This window comes from Garra rufa, chromosome 11, assembly GCF_049309525.1.
Source record: "Garra rufa chromosome 11, GarRuf1.0, whole genome shotgun sequence".
In the NCBI taxonomy this organism is placed as follows: Eukaryota; Metazoa; Chordata; class Actinopteri; order Cypriniformes; family Cyprinidae; genus Garra; species Garra rufa.
Window position 1 is genome coordinate 21,764,467 of NC_133371.1, and position 23,861 is coordinate 21,788,327.

The following is a 23,861-nucleotide window of genomic DNA, read 5'->3' on the forward strand; positions in this document are numbered from 1 at the left end:
GAATACCAGTGTTTTTTTTTTAATGATATTCATCTTTCATATACCCCAATACCGGTGAGTGTGTGCGTACAAAGCGTCGGGAACACGTATGTTGACGCAAACAGAAACTGCAGCTTGCACGTGCTTGTCTGAAGCAACACATCTGCGGTGTGGACATATTTCAGTATATCTGAGAAAGACCCAGGGTTAGCGATTTGCAAAACTTGTAATGCCGAAATTTCAAGAGGGGGTTTGTCTACAGTCGTGCGTGCAGTAATTAGAGCAGAGACTGGCGCATTGCGCGCAGACAGATGTAGCTTTCAGTTACGTCGCAATATTTTAAAGATATGTCTTTTCTATATACTTTAATTTTTATAAATATTTATGTTTTAAACCATGGAGGTGAGCCAATGGATATCACACATGCAACGTGAAAACTGCGCAATTTGTTAAAGTGAAAGTAAAAACTGACTTTCAGCATCTGATGTGCATTCTTTCAGAGACAATGAGACGATTATACTTCATATGCTGATATTAATTTAGTCCCTTAATATTTTCTTGTGCCCCGAACATGGTGGGAAAAAATAAAAAGAAACGTATTTTGTGTAAGGTTTGTTTTTGAAAGTCCTAAATAAAGCTCTTAATTTTCATTGATGACTGCAGTGTTATTAGGAGGTTATGAAAGTCATAATTATGATTTCAGGTGGTGTTAAATGTGGGGACTGAAAGACAAGAATTGCGATGAAATTTCAAAAGGCTATCCATTGAATAAATATGAGCGCTGCACGTTTCAAAATCATTTGTTGCGCTGCTTTGTGTACTACCATTCTTTGTTCCAGCGCCTCCTGCTGGAAGAGAAACGCATAGAGTTGTAAATGTGAACTCATGGATCCACAAGATAATGTGTTATAAAAATTTAAACAATTTAAACAAAGTCAGTAAAATATATGTATATGTTATTTAAGTAATACACCGCGTTCCAAATTATTATGCAAATCATATCTTTCTCTGGTTTTCATAATTAGTCAATGCAAATGACAGTCAGTATAATTTTTAAGTCATCAACCATTAGGGTATAATTCGAATTTTATTGAACAAACCTCCTAATGATAACAGTATTTATTTCAAAAATAAAAAACTGAAAATGCACTGTTCCACATTATTATGCACAACAGAGTTAAAACATTGTATAGGTTGTAAAGAACTGAAAATGGGCATTTGCTGAATTTGCAGCATTAGGTGGTCATATTTACTGAAATCAAAGGCTATTTCAATCAAAAACATCCTAACTGGGCAAGTTACATCTTACCATAGGACCCCTTCTTTGATATCGCTATCACAATTCTTGCATCCATTGAATTTGTGAGTTTTTGGAGACTTTCTGATTGAATTTGTTTGCAGGATGCCAGAATAGCCTCCCAGAGCTGCTGTTTTGATGTGAACTGCCCCCCACCCTCATAGATCTTTTGCTTGAGGATGCTCCAAAGGTTCTCAATCTGGTTGAGGTCAGGGGAGGATGGTGGCCACACCATGAGTTTCTCATCTTTTATGCAGATAGCAGCCAATGACACAGAGGTATTATTTGCAGCATGAGATGGTGCATTGTCATGCATGAAGATGATTTTGCTACGGAAGGCACAGTTCTTCTTTTTGTACCATGAAAGAAAGTGGTCAGTCAAAAACTCTACATACTTTGCCAAGCTCATTTTAATACCTTTAGGGATCCTAAAGGGGCCAACCAGCTCTATCCCTATGATTCCAGCCAAAAACGCCACCTCCTTGTTGTGGTCGCAGCCTTGTTGGGACATGTTCCATCCACTACTCCATCTATCTGGACCATCCAAAGATGCACAACACTCATCAGTAAACAAGACTGTTTGAAAATGAGTCTTCATGTATGTCTGGGCCCACTGCAACCGTTTCTGCTTGTGAGCATTGGTTAGGAGTGGCCAAATAGTAGGTTTATGCACAACTGCAAGCCTCTGGAGGATCCTACACATTGATGTTCGCGGGACTCCAGAGACACCAGCAGCTTCAAAAACCTGTTTGCTACTTTGTAATGGCATTTTAGCAGCTGCTCTCTTAATCTGATGAATTTGTCTGGCAGAAACCTTCCTCATTCTGCCTTTACCTGCACGAACCTGTCTGTGCTCTGAATCAGCCTCAAATCTCTTCACAGTACGATGATCACGCTTACGTTTTCGTGAAATATCTAATGTTTTCATACCTTGTCCAAAGCATTGCACTATTTGACGCTTTTTGGCAGCAGAGAGACCTTTTTCTTTCCCATATTGCTTGAAACCTGTGGCCTGCTTAATAATGTGGAACATCCTTCTTAAGTACTTTTCCTTTAATTGGGCTCATTTGGCAAACTATTTATCACAGGTGTCTGAGATTCATTTCAGTGATCCAAAGAGCCATGAGACACAATACCATCCATGAGTTTAATTGAAAAACAAAAAACTGTGTGTTTATGACACTTACATCCAATTTGCATAATAATTTGGAACGCGGTGTATAATACTGGATTGATAATAATTGTTTAAATTGATATAATTGATTTATTCTTTGAAACTTTAATATTAATTTATGCAGTTGCAATGCCTTGATTCTAGTAAGATTTAGTACACAGTCATAGCCATAAATGCAATGGTACTAATAATTGGCATAATTCTTTCGGTTTTCGGTTTCGGCCAAGAATTTTCATTTCGGTGCATCACTACATCATATGTAAATGTGGTCAGGCTAAAGTTGTAGCCGCAGGAGGCAACACAAGCAATTTGCTTCACCACCTCCGCCACAAACATGTCCTGGAATGTGAAGAATGCACAATAAAGTGTTGTGTATTTTGACTGCAAGTCATGAATTCTGATTTCTTCACCTCATTACAATTATGAGTGCCACTGTCACTTCTTTGTGAACAGCAGCATTTTGTGAGACCAAACAAACCTGAGTTAATACTAGTCCGGTCTAATTTATTAGGAAATGTGGTTAACACCTAGTCATGCATGGAAAAAAAAATACCGTCATATACCGTATAATTTTGAAAAAATACTGTGATATAAATTTTTGGTCATACCGCCCAGCTCTAGAAAAACACACCTCAGTGTTGAGACTAAAACGTGACTCTCCCTGCTTTACAGTGGTAAATGCAGCACACACCTTTTACAACGGCACAACGACCCTTCCAATATCAGAAGAGGATCGCACACCCAGGAAACGCATCAGCAAAACCCTCAACATGACCACCAATCCAGAAGAGAAGCGGAAAATCATTGGGGATACATTTGTAAAAGTGTGTAGCTCTAGTTTGTAGATGACTATGTGCCCATACCCTGTTTCAACTAGTAACTGAATTGATGACTGAATATTATTATTATCAGATGGTCCTGTAATGATGTTAATGTAGGGAACTGTCAACTTCAGTATTGATTTGCCTAAAATGTTTGTGTACACTTTGCCTAGAGTATAAACCTATTATAGAACATTAAAATCTTTTGAGTTATGAGGTGATCTTAGAATGTGTAGCAGATGATGGACTATGGTGTGTAGCAGAACAGAGAGGCTCTAATTTGCTGTCTTTATTAGGTTGCGAATGAGGTGATCGGAGAGATGAATCTCAAGCCAGAGGATGTGTTCTTGGCGCAAGGCACACTCAGGCCAGACCTTATTGAGAGTGCGTCTCATCTGGCTAGCGGGAAGGCAGAAGTTATCAAAACACACCACAACGACACAGAGCTCATCCGCAAACTCCGAGATGAGGTAAAGATTAGCTCACACCAAGATCAACAAATTTGTGTTTTTATATATATTTTTGGTAATAATTCTTTAGATGTGATGAAGTACGTGTAACAGTTTCTTTTGTCAATATTGTTGAACTCACAGGGAAAGCGGTTTTATGATATATTTGGCTGTAGTATATTCAGAGCCCCCTGCGGTGTGCCAGAACTGAGGCGCACAATAGGGAGTCTCTTCAAGTTAGAGGAACTCAATTATAGCTTTGATCCTAACTGTTGTTTGCTGGTTCTTCTGAATGCTTTGCCCTTTAGGGTAAAGTAATCGAACCGCTGAAGGATTTCCATAAGGATGAAGTGAGAGCATTAGGTCGAGAGCTGGGGCTCCCTGAAGAGATCGTCTCCCGACACCCCTTCCCCGGTAAGACCATCGCAAACCTTCAAATCCCTTTTTCTGACTATGAATAATAATAATAATTTGGTTCAGTTTCACTAATAATTAGTTAAAATGAATTGCATAAGTTGTTGGGTAGTGTTTTTTGTATGAGCCTTTAACAACTTAAACATTTTAAATGCTGTAATGTAGGGCTAGGTAAAAAAAAAAGTAGATTTCTCATTTTTACAAAACAATATTGATTTCTAAATTCTAAGTTTTCATTTAATTAACAGAACATTGTAGCATGTCTCAGATTCAGTAAATCGCAATAAGCTTTGTGCTTTGTTACTTTTGATATGAAAGAAGTCTCAGATTTCAAATTCTGCCTATTTTATTACATTATTCAATCAAAAAATACCATTTTGTCAGTGTTTAATGTGGTGTGACAGATTGCTGTAGTGTCTCAGTTCAAGAGAACGCACATGAACAGATCATCTCCTCTGCTTTAATGCTAGTTTCAGCATGAAATAAACATGAATGAACATCTGAAGGTATGTTAAAAGAGAGAGTACAACTTACCGAGATCTGTATCCTGCCTCACGTAATCGCTTAATCAGTGTTTCAACTGTGGAAAGACATAAGTATAACAGCTTGTAAACAATATTATGTAATGTCACATTTACCTTAAGAAAACAACACATTCGGTGAACATAAACGTGTTAGTCAGCTGGAAAAATGAACTCTACACAGGAGCTAAATATAGTTAAGGTCAAAAGTTTACGTACACCTTGCAGAATCTGCAAAATGTTAATTATTTTACTAAAATAATAGGGATCATACAAAATGCATGCTATTTTTTTAAAATATGTTTACACATTTTACATATTACCTGAATGATCAAAGCTTTTTGAATTTGAAGATGAGAGTAAATGTAACTTGTTTTGTATTCTGTGAAACATGCAAGAATCTTTTGTAGCTTCTAAAGGGCGGCACTACATGAAAAAAGCAAGTAGGTGAAATAAGAGAAATGTACACATCTTCATTCTGTTCAAAAGATTACACCTCTGGCTCATAATGCATTGTTTTTCCTTTTGGAGAATCAGTGAGCATTTGAACCTTCTGTAATAGTTGCATACGAGTCCCTTAGTTGTCCTGAGTGTGAAAAGATGGATCTCAAAATCATACAGGCATTGTTGGAAAGGGTTCAAATACACAGAAATCCTGAAATACCAAATAATTTGTGGGACCTGAAGGATTTTTCTGAGGAACAGCAGGCAGTTTAACTGTTCAGGACAAACAGGGGACTTATGAACAAAAAACAAAACAAAAAAACATCCACTGTGGATCATTCATGTAACAACACAATATAAAGAACAATTTTTCTAAATTCAATTTAATTCTCATTTGGACTATATGTAAACGTCTTTTATGTGACATCTTATTCGGGTCTATTTAATTTATGTTTGAATAAATCTGTCAAGTTTTTCGGACAGCCACCATTGAACATTTATATTTAAAAAAACTAACTGGAGTAGAAATATCTTTAAGTATTTGTAAAGTTAGTATTATAACTTTTTTATTATAAAAATGACATTAAATGGAATTTAAAGTTTGTATACAAAGCAGTTTAACCCCCAATATTATAATGTAGTAGCTGGTTCTTGTATTTATATGTAAACATTCGTTTAGAGATTATTTTTGTTTTCCCCGGAGAAAATTTGCCATGTACTGTACCTGATATACATCCAAAATAATCAATATTGAATCAAATTGAATTAAAATCATAGCCAAGGTCTAGCAGTTAGAAAAAATGTTGTAATACACCGAGCCTTGGTGTTCATGTAGACTTTGATTTTGACACCCTATCATTTCCCGTCTATAACCATAAATGAATGTCAGAAAGGTCAAGAACAGTTACGTAGTTGGTGTTGAGCAGGTAAAAATTATTTCTAATCATACAGGTATGCACATCTAAACAACAAGCACACATTAGCAGCACAAGAAGTATGGAAGATGTTTGTTTAGATATATAATGTATGTTTTATTCAGTAGCGATGCATTAAACTGAGCAAGTGACAGTAAACAAAAGATTTCTATTTTAAAATAATGCTGTTGTTTTGAACTTTGTATTTTTTAAAAATCTTGAAAAAGTGTTTCATGGTTTTTCACAAAAATATTAAGCAGCACAACTAATTTTCAATAATAATAATAATGTAAAAAGATTGAGCATCAAATCAGCCTGAATCAGCCTGATTTCTGAAGAATCATATACTGCTGATAATAGCTTTGCCATCATGAATATAAATTAGGTTTGAAAATATATTAAAATTTAGTTATTTAGAAACTACAGTTATTTAGAAACTACAGTTTTTTTTATTATTATTGATCTGAAGTAACCTTCAGACTTCTTTTTTAAAAACATAAAAAAAAAACATGCTCCCCAAACATTTGAAAGGTAGTATATGTTTTAAATGTATGATGGTGATGTATGGATTAATGACTTTTTTTTGTTTGTACTTTGCTGAAATGTTTGTATTGTGTGTTGCAGGTCCAGGTCTTGCCATTAGAGTGATCTGCGCCGATGAGCCTTACATCTGTAAAGACTTCGCTGAGACCAACAACGTCCTGAAAATCATCACAGACTTTTCTGCCAGTGTCAAAAAGGTGTGTGTGCGCGAGTTTAAACATTGCTTATTTCTTGCCTGAATTATTGACACTGACCTTAAATAATTGATCTTCTTCAACTTAAAAGTCTGTAAGTTTGCTGATTAAGTTGAAAGTGGATACTTGAAAGCACGCTGTGGTTCCAGAGTTTCGTCTGGATTATATATGGCATGCTATAAAATCTCAGTCCTTTTGATGTCAATCCATTCAGCCACACACCCTTCTTCAGAGAGTGAAGTCATGCATATCAGATGAGGAGGAAGAGAAACTCATGCAGATCACCAGCCTTCATTCACTAAATGCCTTTCTGCTGCCAATTAAAACTGTTGGTGTCCAGGTAAGCATTGCTGTCTGCCATTACTAAAATACTTTACTTTAGTAGTTTTTTTTTTTATGTCAATCTAATAATCTAATGCACTCTAATACACCTAATTTATTTATTTCACATGCCAAAGTGTTTAATAATAGAGGTACTGAGATAAAGTCAGTAGTATTTTGCAGGTTATGTGAGCTCAACTTTCATTGTAAAATGAAACCTCTTTTCCATCAATTTTAAAGAGATGGTTCACTTAAATTCAAATTCTGTCATTAAGTGTTGTTTTCGTCAACGAGGACGATGACAAAATCATTTCGTTGACGCAACTTTTTTTCATGACGATAACGAGACGATGACGAGATAAAAATGGCTCGTTGATGACTAAAACATGACGAGACGTGTGTGAGTTTGTTGACGAGACGAAAATAGACAAATGTTAGTGGGTGGTCCGTCAGACGTTTAAAATGCACGACATTTCTGCTTATTGTGCATGCCAGTTAAAACCTACAAAGTATCTGCCGCTATGGCAAGCCGTTTTAGCATTAAATACTCTTTGCCATACTAGTAGGCTATGGCAAGCCGTTTTAGCATTCTATCCTTGTTTGGTTACGCCCACTACCTGGCGTGCAGCGCACAACGTGCTCAACATGTTTGCACATTATTTCAAATATATGTCTTTTATGTCTAAAACCATTCCTTCATTATTGTAATTATTGGTGAAAATAGTCGATCCGGAAGCTCACATTGTGTTGAACTATAGATCTGCTATTTTCACAACTTATAAGTGACACTACCCAACAGCAAAATACTTACTGACCTACAGTAATTTGTTAAAAGACTACTTTTCCCCCTTTTTTTGACTAAAACTAGACTAAAACCTTTATGACTTTTCGTCGACTAAAATTGGACTAAAACTATCACATATAGAAGTGACTAAAATTTGACTAAAACTAATAAGCATTTTAGCCCAAAAGACTAAGACTAAGACTAAATCTAAGATGGTTGTCAAAAACAACACTGCTCACCCTCATGTTGTTCCAAACTCATAAGACCTTTGGTCATCTTTGGAACTTAAATTAAGGTATTTTTGATGAAATCCAAGAGCTTTCTGACCCTGCATAGACAGTTACACAACTGACATGTTCAAGGCCCGGGAAGGTAGTAAGGACATTGTTAAAGTAGTCCCTGTGACATCAGTTCTGTTGAGTGCAAAGAAAACAAAAATAATGAAAACAATTTATTTTATTTTCTGTATCAGTCGTCGACACGTATTCACGAGAGTACCATGACGCATACATGGTCAAATAATTGCATGCATGCTGCTAATGCAGAAACGCTCTGAAGGCGCTCTGATGTAGAACAACCTTTTTTCTTAGTAAAGTAAAGCCCGGTTTAGACTACACCAGTTTTTTTTTTTGTTGGTTAAGACAGTCACTGGGTCAGATAATGCGATTTTTGACTCCTAAAATGTTGTGAACAAGCAATCTACACGTTGCTACCCAACCATTCATTGTTTAACATCTTTAAAGGGGTCATATTATGCGATTTCATGTTTTCCTTTTGTCATTGGAGTGCTTACAAGCTGTTTGTGCATATATAAGAGCCTTATAGTCGCCAAGATTAAAGGGATAGTTCACCCAAAAATAAAAATTGGATCTTTATCTGCTTACTTCCAGGGCATCCAGGATGTAGGTGACTTTGTTTCATCAGTTGAACACAAAGACTTTTAAATCAAACAGTTGCAGTCTGTCAGTCATATATTGGCAGTTAATGGGTTCCACGGCTTTTAGAGTCAAAAAACATACACAAACAAAACCAAATTAAACCATTCGGCTCGTGGCGATACATTAACAGGTCTTAACACACAAAACAATCGGTCTGTGCAAGAAACTGAACATTATTTATATTGTTTATCTCTGATCCACCTCAATGTCCAACTGTCATGTGCTCATTCACAACAGCTGGCATGTCACACATCAGTGTGCTCTGGCATAGTAGACGCTAGGGCTGCACGATTTTGAGAGAAAACCTAATTGCGTTTTTTCTGACAAATATTGCGATTGCGATGCGATTTTCGGTTTTTGCGTTCGATACTTTTAAGTAGGGATGCACCGATACGAATCGGCCGATCATGCTTGCGCGTTTTGTCAGTAAAAGTCGGTTCTGTAATCAGCGGTAAATGCCATCAGGTGCGTGATTTCACGTTGAGCCGTATATACTACACACAGCCGTTGTTTACCGACGAGCTGCGCAAATCCATGTTCATTATCAGTGTGAATGTGCGCAGCTCGTCAGTGAACAACGGCTGTGTGTAGTATATACGGCTCAACGTGAAATCACGCACCTGATAGCATTTACCGGTGATTACAGAACCGGCTTTACTGACAAAACGCGCAAGTGATCGGCCGATACGTATCGGTGCATCCCTACTTTTAAGTGCATAAAACTAAAATTCTGAATAAAATATGTTGTTATTTTTACGAAACAGAGGGTTAAATAAACTAGAGGTCGACCAATATTGGTTTTTACCGATAATGATAGCTAGGTTGGACCACACTGGCCGATACCGATTAATTAACCAATAGTTTTTGAAAATGGATACTGAAAGGCAACTAAAATAGTGCTCTACTAGTTTTTAAAAAAGTATTAAACCATACTTTGTAAATTAATAAAAATATTAATTATATATTGATCATTAAAGTTATTTCATAGTTCATTAATGTTAACAAAATAAACTTCAAAATTTAACAATATATCAGTAAATGTTGAAATTAACACACTCTAACAAGGAACAACACTTCTATTCTACAGCTTTCATAAATCTTAGTTGATGTTACAAATGGGCTCATTGTAAATGGGTGGGAATCTTTACATTTTAACAATATGTAAAATTGCAGTTTCGATACTTTTTGTTTATATTAAAATTAAGATTCAATTCAATTAGATTTTATATTAAATTAATTTCGTGCAGAATTTACTTAATTTTTTTATATAAGCAGGCTACTTTTTAAAACCATAGACAGTATCATATGACAGTGGCTGCTTTAACAGGCTTCAATGAATGCACCGATCTGTTTCGATATATCAGATGTTTTGTCCTGCTCTGAAAACATAACTGGCTGTGTTTATATCAGTTTTGTATAAAAGTATTCGAAAAAGCAAGTGCATTTATCCGCATCCGCAATCGAGCTTTTTAGGACGAACAAAGAGAAAGTGAAAGTCTGTCAGTGCGCGAGTTTTGTGCATCTAATAGTACTGCATTACAAACGGCAGAAATGAAGGCATATCTAAAGTAAAACACTGCGGGTGGAAGCACACACTGTCAAACAATGCACACGTGTCGCATATTGAAAATTCTGTGCATTGAAGCCCGCTGCGTCTCTAGCACACACACGTCCCATATGCGGGGAAAAAACACAAGCTCGTTGAAAAGAGGATTGCGGTGCATCGGAGAATCCATTTTTCACCCACCCTTAATGAAACCGGGAAAAAGTGCAGCGCTGCGTTATGGGGACATTCCATAGGCGTAATGGTTTTCATACTGTACAAACCGTACTTTCTATCGCCCTACACCTACCCTACACCTAAACCTAGTCCTCACAGGAGATTGTGCAAACTTTTACTTCCTCAAAAAAACTCATTGTGCATGATTTATAAGCCTGTTTCCTCATGGGGACCTGAGAAATGTCCCCACAAGGTCAAAATGTACTGGTATTCCTATCCTTGTGGGGACATTTGGTCCCCATAACGTGATGAATACCAGGTACACACACACACACACACACACACACACACACACACACACAGGACGCGTCGCGTGTAGTTCAAGGGGAAGTCTAAAACAGTTTATTTAATCACCAAACGGGCAAATGTTTACTTAAAGAATGATCAAAAAAGCAGCAAAGATTAGTTTAATCAACAGATCAAGCGAAAAGAGAAAGAGCGATATATATTGTTGTAGCCATTTAAGATTTTTTTTTCTGTTTTACATTGTTTAAATATTATTTGTTTGTGTTTTGTTTAAGTTTAATTTGTTTATTACGAAAGAAGTTTGTGTAACTTTAAATGTCATAAAGGACGTGGTATGAATTGGACGGCAATACGGCGGGAGAATTGGGGAGGGTCAATTTTTTGACAATTTCGTACGTTTTTATTTGTGGGAAATCCTTTCTTAAACGAATTTCGTTTTGTATAATTTTTATCTTAATTTTTAATACATATTTTTGTTGATCAGTTATTTAAATCAAATAAGACCAAGGAAAACTGGCATTGTGAAATAAAGTGCGTAACTGCCATGCTTCCGCGGCCTGAAGAAAAGTCTAAAACATAAATTATATCTCTATATGAAGCATACAGACTTTATTAGAGCTACAGAAATACAAACGTTTCGCTTAAATGCACAATCCTTAATCTTCCAGCCCAGGGTCAAGTCTTTATGAACATTTACAAAGATTTGGGACAGATATGATGTAGGGGTGGGAAAAAAAATCGATATTGCAATATATTGTTGTGCTCTCTGTCGCAATAAATAATCGATACACTAACGGCCAATATCGATATTTTATTACAACACAAATGATTAATTTACCCGTCGTCAGTGTCACTGTCACTACCACTGATCTATATAATGACTCTATTATATGTTCTCTATTATAGATCAGTGGTCACTACCCAATATCTACCATTCTGTTTGCGGGGGGCGCTGTTCGAGTAAATAGGCGTAAAGTGGCGGAAGCAGCGGCCAGTGAAGAACACAAGTTATCTTACAACATCAGAGAAGAAGCGCAGAAAAAAAGAGAAGTGAGAAGAATGGCAGAAGATAACGAAAAACAAATCAAAGACGCACCCGCTAGTTGAGCATGCTGATCAGTTACGCCTGTTTCACACATACTCCGTCTGCAGTGCTTATGCGTTGAGTATTTTTTTCCGCACCCTTGTTAACGGATTAGAGCGTTCACACTGCACGCGGTTGCTGTGCAAGTGCATTGAATAATACGTTGTTTATTATACGTTGAGTTTAAACGTGAATATATCTAGAATTGTATTAGTGTACTGTGATAAAAGAGTATCACAATGCTGAAAAAGCACGTTTGTAGTTGAAATCAAAATAACGGATAAATGGTGTGTTTGTGGTAAACAGCCGCGGATCAGGAACGGACTGCAAACGTGTCCTGTGTGAAAGCAAAACGAGTCCGTGCTGCTTCTGCATCGCATACGTAACGCACACGGACTGCATACACACTGCAGACGGAGTATGTGTGAAACAGGCGTTAGTGTTCCTCAAGAAGAATATGCATTGATGAGACCACTGTCCAGGTTAACATAAAGCACTTTACAGTAACTTACTACTGACGTTTCAGTATCATGGTTTACACATGTTAGTTAATGTTCATGTTGTTTTTTAATGTTCAGGCACTTTTATCTGTCTAGCTGTACAGTGTTTACATTTAAGACCAGGAGGCAGTGAGTTATTATGCAAATGCATATTTCTTTGCACAGTGTTGGAAATGTTGGCATTAATAAATGCATAAGATTTCCTTATTATGGGTATTTTTTTCTTTTTCAGTCACATATCGTGATATATCGTTGATGAAATTTCTTCCAATATATTGAATATCGTAGATATCGTGAATCGCGATATTATCGATATGGTGGGCCACATATCGCCACAGAATTGAATCGTGAGTTACCTGTATCGTCCCACCCCTAATATGATGTAATGTAAAACTATGAATTAGCTGCTTTGCTGCTGACAGAAAGCCGGTGCATTGCATACAACCTTGTTTCCATTGCCATTTCTGATTGGCCAGCAAGCCAGGAACGCAAGATTCGACCATTTTGATTGGCTAATAGGTTTGTCATTCAAATGTCAGAGGCGGGGAAAAAACCTCAGCCTCCTGAGGTTAGGTTATCGCGGGAGTTAAAACCTCAATATCGATGCGATAAAGGTTAATCGTGCAGCCCTAGTAGACACGTGCACGGAAGCAATGTTGTGGGTATACGTCACTCATTGTTTAAACAGAGAGATTGTGGGTACAGCAGCTACTTAAAATGGTAATTACTTGTCTATATCCTGATTGTTGCAATGGATTAAAAACTAAAAGATTACATTTGCTTGCGCAAACTTATCCGGGAGTGTTGACTTCACCGACTCCTAAGTTATGGTTGCTTGCTCTTCGTCACGTGCCAACTGTTGTGAGAGCGCTCAGGACAGTTGGACATTGCGGTGGATCAGTGGTTTTGACATCAATGTTTTGTCACGAGCCATAGGGTTTAATTTAGTTTTGATTGCCATTATATGGCTGACAGACTGCAACGGTTTGAGTTAAAAATCTTTGTTTGTGTTCTACTGAAGAAACCTACATCATGGATGCCTTGGGGGTAAGCAGATAAACATCACATTTTCATTTTTGGGTAAACTATTCCTTTAAAGTCTCAAACCCACTGAGATATTCTTCATAAAAGTTAAGACTCAGCCATGTCTTCCTAAAACGCAACATTCAACCACACCCCAACAAATCTACATCACTGTGTGGGAAGATTTGCATAACACCGCCCAAATTTACACGCAAAAAAAGGTGGTGTAACTTCTATTCTCACTGTAGTGTTGTTGCAGTCGCTGCCATGTTGTGGAGACACTGTGTTCCATTGCGAAAGCAAAACTACTTTGTTTGGCTTATCAAAAAAACGACACAACTAGAAATCAGTGGTTAAACACTGTTCCAGAACGATACAACCCAAATATTTGAGTGTGTGCAGCACATTTTACGAAGGACTGTTTCCTGAGCCTGGAAGAGTTTGCTGTCTTTCTAACTTTGCAAGGACAGTCTGGCAGTTCTTTCTCACAGCCTGTAAGTGTGTTTTCATATTTAAAGAATTTGCTACTGACTATTCAAACGTGAATTTTGAGAAGTGTAGGGTAGCACGGCTTGTTGGTCGTTTCTAAGATGCATTTGTTGCAACCCACTGGTTAAAATAAATGCTTTGTTGATAATGGGTTTTATTTTCTTCGGCGTTAAAATATGGTAACAGGCGTAACATTTGTGTCACACGCTTGAAGTATTCGGCCAATCACAACAGACTGGATAGCTAGCTAATAAGAGCACACCATGCTTTTCAGAATGATGAGCTTTGTAAAAATCAGTGCATTTCAGAAAGGCGGGGCAGTAATGTACGTTATATTAAAAATTTGTTTTTTGAACCTTAAACTGCGTAAACACTACACCAAATACACAAAAAATAAATATTTTTAGCAAGGTAATATCACCCCTTTAAAAACGTGCGTGCTCACATCGATTCTACACAGTGTAGTTGTTGTTGTTTTTTTCTTTGCTAAAACAGTCTCCGAGAATACTTTTTGTGTGCAATGTCCTTACTACCTTTCTTGGCCTTGAACGTGGTAGTTGCATGCTGTCTATGCAGGGTCAGAAAGGCTCTCGGATTTCATCAAAAACATGAACTTACAGGCTTGGAACAACATGAGGGTGAGTAATTAATGACATAATTTTTTATTTTGGGTGAACTTTTCCTTTATATACTATAAAAGTATAAACATTATTCTAAAATAACACTGGTTACTGTGACTGCTCACTTATTTGAGGTGAAATATATGCCGTCTCAAATGACAAACTCCGCTGTCTGGAAGACAGAACGACCTGTCTGGCTGCATAGCACCAATCATTGTCTGGTGACATTTTCCTGTGTCCAAATTTTTGTGGTTAGCCTTTCAGACACACAGTTCCATTAAAAAAAAACAGTGTTGCTCATTCTCTCTCTATTGCTTTGTTTCATTTGATGTTATTTGTAGTTAGGAAAATGTCAAAGAGCAGCACAGTCTGTTTATCAGCATATAGTGTGATCGTTCTTCTGCCACACTGTGTGAGCGTCTCATGATGTTTGTATTTATAGACAGGTTTTCAATCACAGTGCCAGAGGAGGTTGGCTTACTTCTGTGAGATGAAGCCTTTAGACAGAACATGTCCAGACAGAGGCAGTTAACGTCTTACCACATTGGTTGATGATGCATGGCTGGGTGTTCCTCTAACAGACGTCCTATTGCTATACCATGCTGTGCTAAAGTTACCACGGTCTGTAGACTCTGAGCTGGGACATGCTGACACCCAGGGTGGCAAAAAGTTTTAAATACCGTGCACTGCATTTATGCATGTTGTTAGCAGTTAATAGTTTAACAGTTGGTGCCTTCACAGATAGAATGTACTAAATCTGCACAAATGTTTAAAATGAATCTTTCTGGTTTTCCTTAAATGTAGTTGGAGGGTTGAATATGTTCTAACTCTGATTCCAAATGGTCTCTCTGTACAGGGTGACTCCCGGTCATACAGTTATGTTTGTGGTGTAAGCAGTAAAGAGGCCCCTCATTGGGATTCACTGATGTTCCTGGCCAGACTCATCCCTCGGATTTGTCACTCCATCAACAGGTAATGTTATCAGATTGACTATTTGCTTCAGTTGACTTCCCACCACCAATTTTCAGGATTCTTTGAGAAGAAAGCATTTACCAGCTTGGAGTTGGCATAAAAAAATTTTTTGGAGGAAAGAAATTATATGATTTAATAAATATAATTTTATTTATCAAGGGTGCTTTAAATTGATAAAAAGTGATGATAAAAATATTTAAAATGTTACAAAACATTTTTTATTTGAAAAAAAAAAAAAATAATGTTCTGAAAAAATTCTACTCTGCTGTTTTCAACATAATAAATGTTTTTTTGAGCAGCAAATCGGAATATTAAAATGATTTCTTAAGGATCATATGACTGGAGTAATGATGCTAAAAGCTTTGAAATCACAGAAATAAATTACATTTTAAAATATATTAAAATAGAAAGCAGTTATTTTAAATGGTTAAAATATGTTACTGTACTCTGGATCAAATCAATGCACTGCATAAAATGCTTTCCTTCAAATTTTTTTTTTGTCTCGTTTCCAGCCAAAATATCTAAAGATTTTTAAATCAGGAAGGATTTTCTAGAAAATTGTCTTGTTTTCAGAAAAAAAAAACCTACTAAAAATTAAGTGTGTTTTTGCTTGAAACAAGCAAAATAATCTGCCAATGGGGTAAGAAATATAATCTAGTTTTCTGTTTGAAATAAAAAAATTTTGCTTACCCCATTGGCAGATTATTAAGCTTGTCTAAGCAAAAACTCACTTATTTTTTTTTTATTTATTTTATTTTATTTTTTTATTTTTTATTTTTTTTCTGAAAACAAGAAAATAATTTGTACTCGTCTGGAAAATTCTTTTTTGACTGTAAGAATTTTTAGATATTTTGGCTGGAAACAAGACAAAAAATCTAAGTAAGAAAAGCATTTTTTGCAATGTGTGCAGGCTTGGTGAGTGGAAGAGACTTCTTTAAACGCATTAAAAACCTCACTGTTCTAAAACTTTTGACCGGTAGTGTATTCGCTGATAACCATCCCTATTGCCAGACTGTCTCAAACCTTGTGCTTGTTTAGTTGAAATATTTTGCTTAGATGTGTCGCATCAGGTTTGATGCCATTGATTGATGCTAAATGTCGTTGATTAATACTAAATGTCATTGGTTCTCATGTGTCACGTTTGAAAAACACTGCCGCAAAGGGGAAGATGGCTTAAATTTCAGTCAGAAATTGTTGAAACAACACATGCAGTAAGATTTTAGCACTTTTTTTGTTAAAGAAATCAGTACTTTTATTCAGGATGGATGCATTAAATTGATTAAAAACTGATATTTAAGACATAATGTTGCAAAAGATTTCCATTTCAAATGTTGTTCATTTCAATTCATAAAAGACTCTTGAGAAAAATGTATTATGGTTTGCATAAAAATATTTAATTGTGGCAATGACAGATTTTTTTTTTTTTTTTGACTTACAAATCAACATATTCTAATGATTTCTAATGTCTATTCTAATAACAATATTACTGTTTTACCTAGAGAAACTTCTTTCATAAAGATTTAAAAATCATCCCAACCCCACACTTTAGAACTGTGGTGTACAACAATTGTCATAGTTTCAAGTAAATGTCCTTTAGCAAGTGACTTTTTTGGTCTCTAATGTAAATCAAGTTTTTCCTTTTTCATTCCTTGTTCATCTCCTCCTTTTCAGAGTTGTTTACGTTTTTGGGTCACACGTAAAGGAGCCGCCCACTGACATCACGCCCACCTTCCTGACCACTGGTGTACTCAGCACGCTAAGACAGGCAGACTTTGTAGCACACTCCATTTTAAGAGAGTCCGGTAAGAGCTGGCTGCCTCCACTGTCTGCTTCATTATTGTCATAACCTTTATTTATGTAAACACTCCCACCACAGCTATGGCTACTGCGAGAGCTATGTAAACACTTTCACCACACTTGCGTCTCTAAGGGGAAAATCTGCTTGTTGGACAACATTAGTCAAGGGCAGCAATTGTTACTGCTGTTGCTTGTTGTTTGTAGAGTTTTAACTGTTCAAATGTTTTGTCTCACAGTAAATATACAATAGAGCTATTAATATATAACTGAATAATGTTATCTATATAAATCATCTTGCTTTGATTTTTTTTTTTAAGCAAATGAATCACTTTAAATATAACCCTAAATGTATTCCCATCCACACCAATGGATGATAACAGTCTATCCTAGGGGAAGCTGAATGCTTGAGCTCTTATATATATATATATATATATATATATATATATATATATATATATTTAACAAATTTATTAAAAGTTTAAAAAATGTATTAAAAGTTTAGGTTTTTAGGGCCTATATGAATTTTTTTGTTTTTGAGACTTCCAGTTCATTATCATATATAACAAGCAGCATAACAACATGCAGTAAAGGGTAAAACCGTTTTTAGATGATACATTAAAGATAATACATTTAAAATAATATAGTAAGACATACCCATTTGCAGTATCAAACAGCAAAACGAGTCATTTTCTACATTTAAAAATAGTTGGACATGGATGAAACCAGAAGCCAGACTCATAAAATTTACAAATGGACACACCCGCTATTACGGAAAAAAAAAAAAGGTGGATAAAGGTGATAGGAAGTGAAGTGATAGAGCAAGGGGGACGAGCTCGGGAAAGGTCCTCGAGCCCAGGATTCAAACTCGGGACACCTGTAGCGCAACGGCGCTGTTTGTCAGTGCATTGCCCACAAGGCTATTGGCGCCAACCATAAAACATCAATGTAATTATCTTGTAATCACATGAAATTGAGGGTGAGGGTGGTTTGCTATTAAAATTAAAACATGGAAGTATTGTGATTTTATTCCTTAAAAAATAATTTTACTAGTAGTATTGCGTATATTGTACTTCACAACTGTAATATATTTCTGACACAGTTTCTTCAAGTTAAACCAAACTTTTATTTTGATGGGTTGCCATGAGGACGTTTAAGGGTGTGTTCACACTTGTAGTTCGGTTTGTTTGGTTCAATTGGTATGGACCAAAAAGGAAAATGATACATTTGGTCCTGGTCTGCTTAGTGTTCACACTGGCATTTTTTGACAACGAACCTAAATATACTGAACCTAAAGGCATAGTGATACATTCACAACCTGATTGGTCGAGTTGAATGACGTATATTTTGTGACAGAACTCACCGAACACTCCAAACTAAAGGAAAAGGTGTGCTCGATTTAAGGGGGTGCTGCGGGTGCATGACATCAAAGTACCCATTCACTGATCGGTCTGCTGATTGCCGCTTTAAGTTGAATACATGCAATGCTGTCTGTTGGACTAAGCAAGCTCGTTGTGTGCATATGATGTTATTTTCACCACCTGCGAACTCTCAAAGAGCTCATACAAGGCACTTTACCACCTCGTTGTTTTACATTTGCCCTCTGCTTGTTTTGTTTTGGATACACTGCTTGTTCCCTTTCGAAATCATGTTGCATAACCTCACGTCTCATCATTACTTCCTGTTTTTGATTCGTTTAGAAGTGTTTGTGTTGTGTTCATATTTCATTCGAACCGCACCAGAATTTGTTTGGAAGTGGAACGAGACCCATCTTTTTAGCCTCTGTCCGCTTGTTTGCTGCACACCAGGGTTCGGATGGCAGCGTTCACACTTACTCAAACGAACTGCACTAACAGAGCAATCACATCAGGGTTCGTTTTAATCTAACCAAACATGACAAGTGTGAACACACCCTAAGTTTCTGTGTGTATAAAATACGATGATAGTTTTACTTCAAGTTTACCCCGGTCTGCGCGTGCAACATGTGGGCGGGCAATTTGCTAATATTTCATGTTGACGTCAACATGTAACAGCTTAAAGGGTTAGTTCACTTTCAAAACAAAAATTTACAGATGATGTACTCACCCCCTTGTCATTCAAGATGTTAATGTCTTTCTTTCTTCAGTCATAAAGAAATGACATTTTTTGAGGAAAACATTTTAGGATTTCTCTCCAGATAATGGCTATGTATGGTGCCCCCAAGTTTGAACTTCCGAAATGCAGTTTAAACGCAGCTTCAAAAGGCTCTAAACGATCCCAGCCAAGGTAGAAGGGCCTTATCTGGCGAAATGATCGTTATTTTAGAAACAAATGGACAATTTATGTATTTTTTAACCTCAATTGATCGTCTTGTCTCGTCTTTGCGATGCGCATGCGTTTTCGTCTTCAACTTCAAAATCGCCCCCAAAAAGCTGTTTTACCTTTTTTGTAAAGGGCGTTTGATCTTCTTTGTATGTTCACTTTGTAAACACTAGGTCAGTACTTCTGCTGCGATGTAGGATGATTTTGAGGATGATTTCCTCAACTGGGATCATTTGGAGCACTTTGAAGCTGCATTTAAACTGCATTTTGGAAGTTCAAACTTGGGGCACCATACATATCCGTTATATGGAGAGAAATCCTGAAATGTTTTCCTCAAAAAACATAATTTCTTTACGACTGAAGAAAGAAAGACTAAACATCTTGGATGACAAGGGGGCGAGTACATTATCTGTAAATTTTTGTTCTGGAAGTGAACTAATCCTTTAAGATTTAGGATTTGTTTTAAAAAAACGACAAAATATACTCTTTTGAAGGAAAATAACTTTGTACAGGGAGCACTTTCAGATTTAAAACTTTGCAGGATGTTTTCGTTCACTTAGTGTTACGCACTGCATAAAAAGTAATTTTCAAAAATCCACAATAGTAGGACTTTAACATTTGTATCTGTTATTCAATACTGGTATATTGCGACACCCCTAAGACTAGTCTTAATGGATAACAAGGACTATTCAAATAAATCATAAATGGTTACACTGTCAATATAATTTATAAACATTTTTGCTTGACATCCAGGCTACTCAAGTAAGATCAGCCAGATGCCAGTCATCCTCACCCCGCTGCACTTTGATCGTGACCCGCTGCAGAAGCAGCCATCCTGCAGACGGTCAGTCGTCATCAGAACCTTCATCACCAGCGACTTCATGACCGGCATCGCCGCTACTCCAGACAACCAAATCCCTGAAGAGGTGAGAGCCCAGATCCTCCATCCACACATTAACCCTACATTTCATTTCAACCCACTAACTCATACTCCTCTGCCCACAGGTGGTTCTCAAGATGGTCAATGAGATCAAGAAAATCCCAGGCATTTCAAGAGTGATGTATGACCTGACGTCCAAGCCACCGGGAACCACCGAGTGGGAGTAGAACAGTGGACTTTTGTACCTTCTGATTTCTCCTTGTCGACTCCTCTTCTACCTCCCCCTTTTCCCAGTACTGCTACATTCCCCCCAAATCCTTTTTCTCCACTCCCGCTCCCCCCCTTTAGGCACGCCGCCCTGTCATTGTCCCACTGAGACCGGAACATTCCCTACAATGGCAGGTTGTACTGTGATTGGCGCTAAACTGATGACGCTACTTCAGTTCCGCCTCATTATCTGGGGTCGGTTGTAATATTGGTATTATAATTGTTGTTGTTATCCTCATTACTGATGATAATAATGATGATACATTGACTTTGCTTTTTTTTTTTTCGTATCAGCTCTCTGTGTTTAATGCATTGTGACAGGTCACTCCTCCATAGTTTCTGTTATAGCCAATGAAGGTCTAAGATCCTTTTAGGGCAGTTGACTGTCCATGTGCATCATGACACGAACAAAGCTGTTTTTTTAAGCAAATCCACTCATTCAAGGGTTAGGTTCCAAGTGTTGCTGCTTTCTGCCTTTTAGGATAAACTTGTTTTCGCTAACTCAGTGTTGATTTCGGTTTGGATTTCTTACCTGGACTCTTCTATGGAAGTGGCAGGTAAAGACTAGCAGTAGTAGCTCCTTAAACGTGACCAATCGATGTTTATTTGCCAAATACAGATGAGATCAGACAGTTTGCTACATGCCGCTCTTACGCTGCGGATGGGTTGGTTTATCACAGAGGTTTTGCTGTGAAGGAGACTTCTAAATCTGGAGGCCTCCTGAAATTTGTGCCTGTTAATCTTTTTTTCTTTCAGTTATTTTGTTTTTCAGGGATGTGACTTTATTTTATGCTGCATTCTTTTTTTTTCTGTCTTTGCAAGAAATGGATTATTGACATTTGAATAGTGATAAGTGAGCAAATGTGTATTGATGTCTGCATTTTACATCACCGCCATTGGTTGAGTTTGCCTGGGCTGGTTTTATAAACGCGTAAGATCAGCAGTGTACTTATTTCACCAATAAAGGCCTTTGTTTTTTTTTTCTGTGTGCTAGGTAGAGCAATAGTGTTTCCAAAGGCAAATGAAATGAGATTTACAGAGGGAGGAAGAATAGAATAGTGATTGACAGGACACAATCTGAGAGGCATCATCTAGCAAAGTACGCCAAGTTCTTTTGAGCTAAATTGGACTTAACTGAATTTGGACCACGAGTTACTGTCAATATTTGAGTCCTCCTGTGTGTGTGTGGCCTCATTATTAATATTCCACTCCTTTAACAGAAGCGTGTTCTTATGTATAGAGAGAGGGGGGCTTTGGTTGGGCTCGAATGGAGATCTGCGTCAAGCCCTCTGTCTAATTTATGATGTAGAGAATTGTTGTGATATGAATAACATGCTTGGTATTTATTGTCTTTAAAGATTTCATTTCAAAACTTTGTCACGATAGCAAAAAACTCAATGCAAGATGAACTTCCTTCTTGTCTTAATTGCAAATCTTGTTCTTAATGTCTTTTTCTCAGTGTCACCTTTATCATGTGTATATTTTACTTGTCTAATAGAAATACAACTAACAAGTTTAAATTCCTAGTGGGTAAACTGCAATATTACATGATATTCAGTTTAATTTATGCAATTCTATGTTGATTCTCCTCTTCCCCTTCTTTTTTTTTCATCTAAACCTAAACAATGCTGTTTTACTTTAGTATTGTGCCTCAGACCAAGCCACCGCATGCAGTTTGAAACTGATATTTGTATAATGCAAACTGAGCTTTAATAAAGAACTCTGTGTTCAGATTTCTCTCATCACAAGATCTTTCATTGATTGATTATCATTTGTAAGGATGCACCATATTATCTGACCGTTATCGGCATTGCCCGATAGAAAAAATGATGCCGATATGCCTTGGCAATAAATTAATCAGTCAATCAATCACCTTTGTTTATACAGCGCTTTTAAGAATACGGGTTGTGTCAAAAGCAACTTTACAGTATTGAATTGGACAATAGTGTCAATAGTGCAAAAGTTCCATGTTGCAGCAATGTCAGATTTGCAAAGGATTCACCTGGTTCCCATAATCCTGCACCAATGGCTGTCTAGGTGAGGAGTTCTTCACTAATGATCCGTCTCTGAGGCTCATCTGGTTGATATGGTCTCTGCTGACATTCAGGACTGTAGAGGTCGTCTCTAGGTGCTGATCCACCATCTGGGCTGGGTATGGACTGGATCCAGGGGACTGCAGTGACCATCTGATCTGGATTTGAGTTTAGGTGCTAAATAAGAAAATGATCTGCCGCTCGCAATTGATTTTGATATTCTAGATATATAGGTAACTCATCAGACGTGAGGGACTATAATGTAATAAGAGCTTGCTCAAGTACTGAGGAGCTAAACCATTGAGGGCTTTATAAGTAATTAGCAAGATTTTAAAATCTATTTGATGTTTAATAGGGAGCCAGTGCAGTGTTGACAGAACTGAGCAAATATGGTCATACATTCTGGTTCTAATAAGAACTCTAGCTGCTGCATTTTGGACCAGCTGGAGTTTGTTTATTAAGCGTGCAGAACAACCACCCAATAAAGCATTACAATAATCTAACCTTGAGGTCATGAATGCATGAATTAACATTTCTGCATTTGACATCGAGAGCATAGGTTGTAATTTCGATATATTTTTGAGATGGAAAATTGCGGTTTTGCAAATGCTAGAAATGTGCCTTTCGAACGAAAGATTCCTATCGAATAGCACACCTAGGTTCCTGGCTGATGATGAAGAATTGCCAGAGCAGCCATCGAGTATTAGACAGTGTTTTAGGTTATTATTTAGGTTACGGAGGTTTTTTCCAATATTTAACAGCTGTTTTTTTTTTCAGAATTTAGCAGTCAGAAGTTGCTCGTTATCCAGATTTTTATAACAACTACGCAACTATGTCTGAGTATCATCAGCATAACAGTGAAAGCTATGATACCTTTTCATTCACTGCCACAAACTGATGGCGTTCAGATAAGTACCATTTGAACCATGCCAATGCCCTTCCAGTAATGCAACATAATAAAGTATAATTCACGTAAAAAGTCTATTCAAAGAATGTTGTGGTTAATAGTGTCAAACGCAGCGCTAAGATACAGCACTAATAGAGAGCAGGCCTGAACTGACCATAGGGCATACCGGGCA

General features: G+C 37.0%; 1 protein-coding gene across 1 annotated transcript in view; it reads left to right on the forward strand.

Moving 5' to 3' along the window:
* gmps (guanine monophosphate synthase) overlaps nt 1-22,491 on the forward strand; it is a 35,645-nt gene extending 13,154 nt beyond the window's left edge. Inside the window, exons 8-16 of the mRNA XM_073850395.1 lie at nt 3,123-3,274; nt 3,568-3,741; nt 4,029-4,134; nt 6,638-6,753; nt 6,965-7,090; nt 15,392-15,507; nt 17,179-17,309; nt 20,356-20,528; nt 20,608-22,491. Of these exons, the coding sequence (XP_073706496.1) occupies nt 3,123-3,274; nt 3,568-3,741; nt 4,029-4,134; nt 6,638-6,753; nt 6,965-7,090; nt 15,392-15,507; nt 17,179-17,309; nt 20,356-20,528; nt 20,608-20,709 (1,196 nt within the window). The 3' untranslated portion in view covers nt 20,710-22,491. The remainder of the gene's footprint in view (nt 1-3,122; nt 3,275-3,567; nt 3,742-4,028; nt 4,135-6,637; nt 6,754-6,964; nt 7,091-15,391; nt 15,508-17,178; nt 17,310-20,355; nt 20,529-20,607) is intronic.
* Nucleotides 22,492-23,861: the final 1,370 nt, after the last annotated feature.